This window comes from Atheta coriaria, unplaced genomic scaffold (assembly GCF_025399875.1).
Source record: "Atheta coriaria isolate IRGN ID8LTWV9N9 unplaced genomic scaffold, Caltech_Dcor_3.1 scaffold846_size2292, whole genome shotgun sequence".
Classification (NCBI taxonomy): Eukaryota; Metazoa; Arthropoda; class Insecta; order Coleoptera; family Staphylinidae; genus Dalotia; species Dalotia coriaria.
Window position 1 is genome coordinate 1 of NW_027050067.1, and position 2,292 is coordinate 2,292.

A 2,292-nucleotide genomic window follows, 5' to 3' on the forward strand; every position below is an offset into this window, starting at 1 on the left:
GGTGAGATAATGTCGAAAATCAAGCGGGGTTTCCGCTTATTGGCGCTGCTCGTCGTGATAAGCCTTATCGCGTTCGCTTCAGGTAAAAAGAAAAGAAATATCAGATAGCAAACATGTAGACTGGAGTAGATTATATGAACAAGGTGGGGCATGTGGCACACAACACACTAGTATAATTTTAATTAAATTCGTTAATCATGTGTAATTCTTTTGTTTTTGGTGTTTTTCGTTTTTTAGTTTAATGTTGAATTAGCTGATATTTTAGTTTTGTTAAAATTAAATATTTAGGGTTTTATGCAGGTGTATTGTATTGTTTAAGTTTAGTTAGGTTAGATTAAAGTTATTACTCTTTGTGAGTTCTGAAGATTATTATTCATATTAAAAATGATTAATATAATCTTTATCTTTATTGAATACATGATTGATATACATATGCTTTTTGTTATACATGTTTCGCATGGTAGGCAACTTTAATAACAGTTACATGTATAACGAAAAACAGAGGTGATTCAATCACATAGTAGATATTTATGACATAATTGACATATGGCATGACATATGACATAAGGTTATGTTTTGACATCAACTGTCAAAATTGCAATTTTGACACTAATTCAGTTGGTATTCCTGGCATCCATTACTAATCGCACTATTTTGTTTAATTATCAGTTCCAGCAATATTGTATTTGCCTAACAGTAGAAAAAGTTAGTAATAATACCCGTATTTTTTTAACTTACAATTAAATTTACATTAATCATTAACCACAAATATTCCATTATTCCATTCAGGACAAAGCAACTTCATCGAAGACGAGAACGACACGCGACTCAAAGTGGCTTGGTGTACAGTCGGACGCGAAGAACAACGAAAATGCATCCACTTTGCACAAGCAATCGAAAGAGACATTATCCGCGTTGGTTACGACGAATTCCGCCTGGATTGTTACCAGGCGTTCAATAAAGCTGAATGCATGCAGTTGATTGACTCTGAGAAGGTGACCTTCACGTCATTGGACGCTGGCGAAGTTTTCATGGGCGGACGCTATCACAGCTTGATTCCCATCGCGCAAGAAATCGCAGCGGGAGGTTTACAGCATAATTATGCCGTTGCTGTTATCAAGAAAAACACGATGAAAGATGTCACATCGTTGAGGGATCTACGCAATAAGAAGGCGTGTTTTGCTGGGGTTGGCACACTTGCCGGATGGACATTACCTATTTATACAGTGAGTTTTTATTAAAATGACACTAGAACGCCATCTGTCGGTGTTTACATTAATTTAAGGTTATAATGTCAATTATTGTATGTAAATTTGTGTTTTTAGTTAATGAAACAAGGTGGTATGGAAATTACGGATTGTAACAACCATGTTAAGACAGCAACGGAGTTTTTTGGTCCATCATGTGCAGTAAATGCGCTCACGGATAAGTTTAACCCGATTGGTGACAATTCCGATAAACTATGCGCTCTGTGCATTGGTAAAGTCCCCGGGGGTAAATGTACCGATACAGATCCCTATGCAGGCTTTGAAGGTGCATTCAGATGTCTATTGGAAGCTGGAGATGTCGCTTTTCTCAAGGATTACACCGTTCAAGAGTTAACCGGTGGTGATGAGTTTAGTAAGTAGGCAACCCAACATACACCGCAGTATATTTAATTTTTGTTATATGTTTAGCTGCTGTGTCAAAAGACGCATTTGAATTACTCTGCAAAGATGGAACTCGACGCTCCATCGACGATTATCGCGCTTGTAATTGGGGCACAGTACCAACCAACGCCATTGTTACTACATCAGTGACGTCGATTGAAATGCGGCGTAAATATCAAAAGTTCTTGGATAAAGTCGCTGAACGCTATGGGCCGCTTGCAAACGGTACAATTGATCAACCTCACGATCAAAACCGGGATAGAGATATCTACAACGATGAGCGACCGGAGTTTGACCAGTTGGGTAATCGCATCAGGTATAAACGACAACAATACGGTGATTATAATCGAGGTAGTTATAATCCGTATGGTGACAATCGTGACAATGACGAGAACACCCGACCTGCCAGTCGGTATGGCAATCGGAATGCGAATCCCTACAATACCGGCGGCCAAGATGGCAACCGCAATGACGATAGAGATAGGGATTTGAATCGTGATGGTAATCGAGATGATCCAAACCGAGATGGATTTGACAGAGACAGAAGTCGCAATCCGTTCGATCGTGATCCATACCAGATCAACCGTGGACAATATGGAATTAATATTGATCCGTACGATGATGGGACGAATTACAATCGTGA

The 2,292-nt window shown here is 39.0% G+C and overlaps 1 protein-coding gene across 1 annotated transcript; it reads left to right on the forward strand.

Annotated features, from left to right (window-relative positions):
* Positions 1–6: 6 nt before the first annotated feature.
* On the forward strand, positions 7–2,288 carry LOC135803056 (transferrin 2-like; the record flags this gene model as incomplete). The annotated part of the gene is made up of 4 exons (XM_065316679.1): positions 7–82; positions 790–1,226; positions 1,326–1,620; positions 1,677–2,288. Coding segments are annotated over exons 1-4 (1,417 nt in total), but the record flags the coding sequence as incomplete, so codon positions are not given.
* Positions 2,289–2,292: the final 4 nt, after the last annotated feature.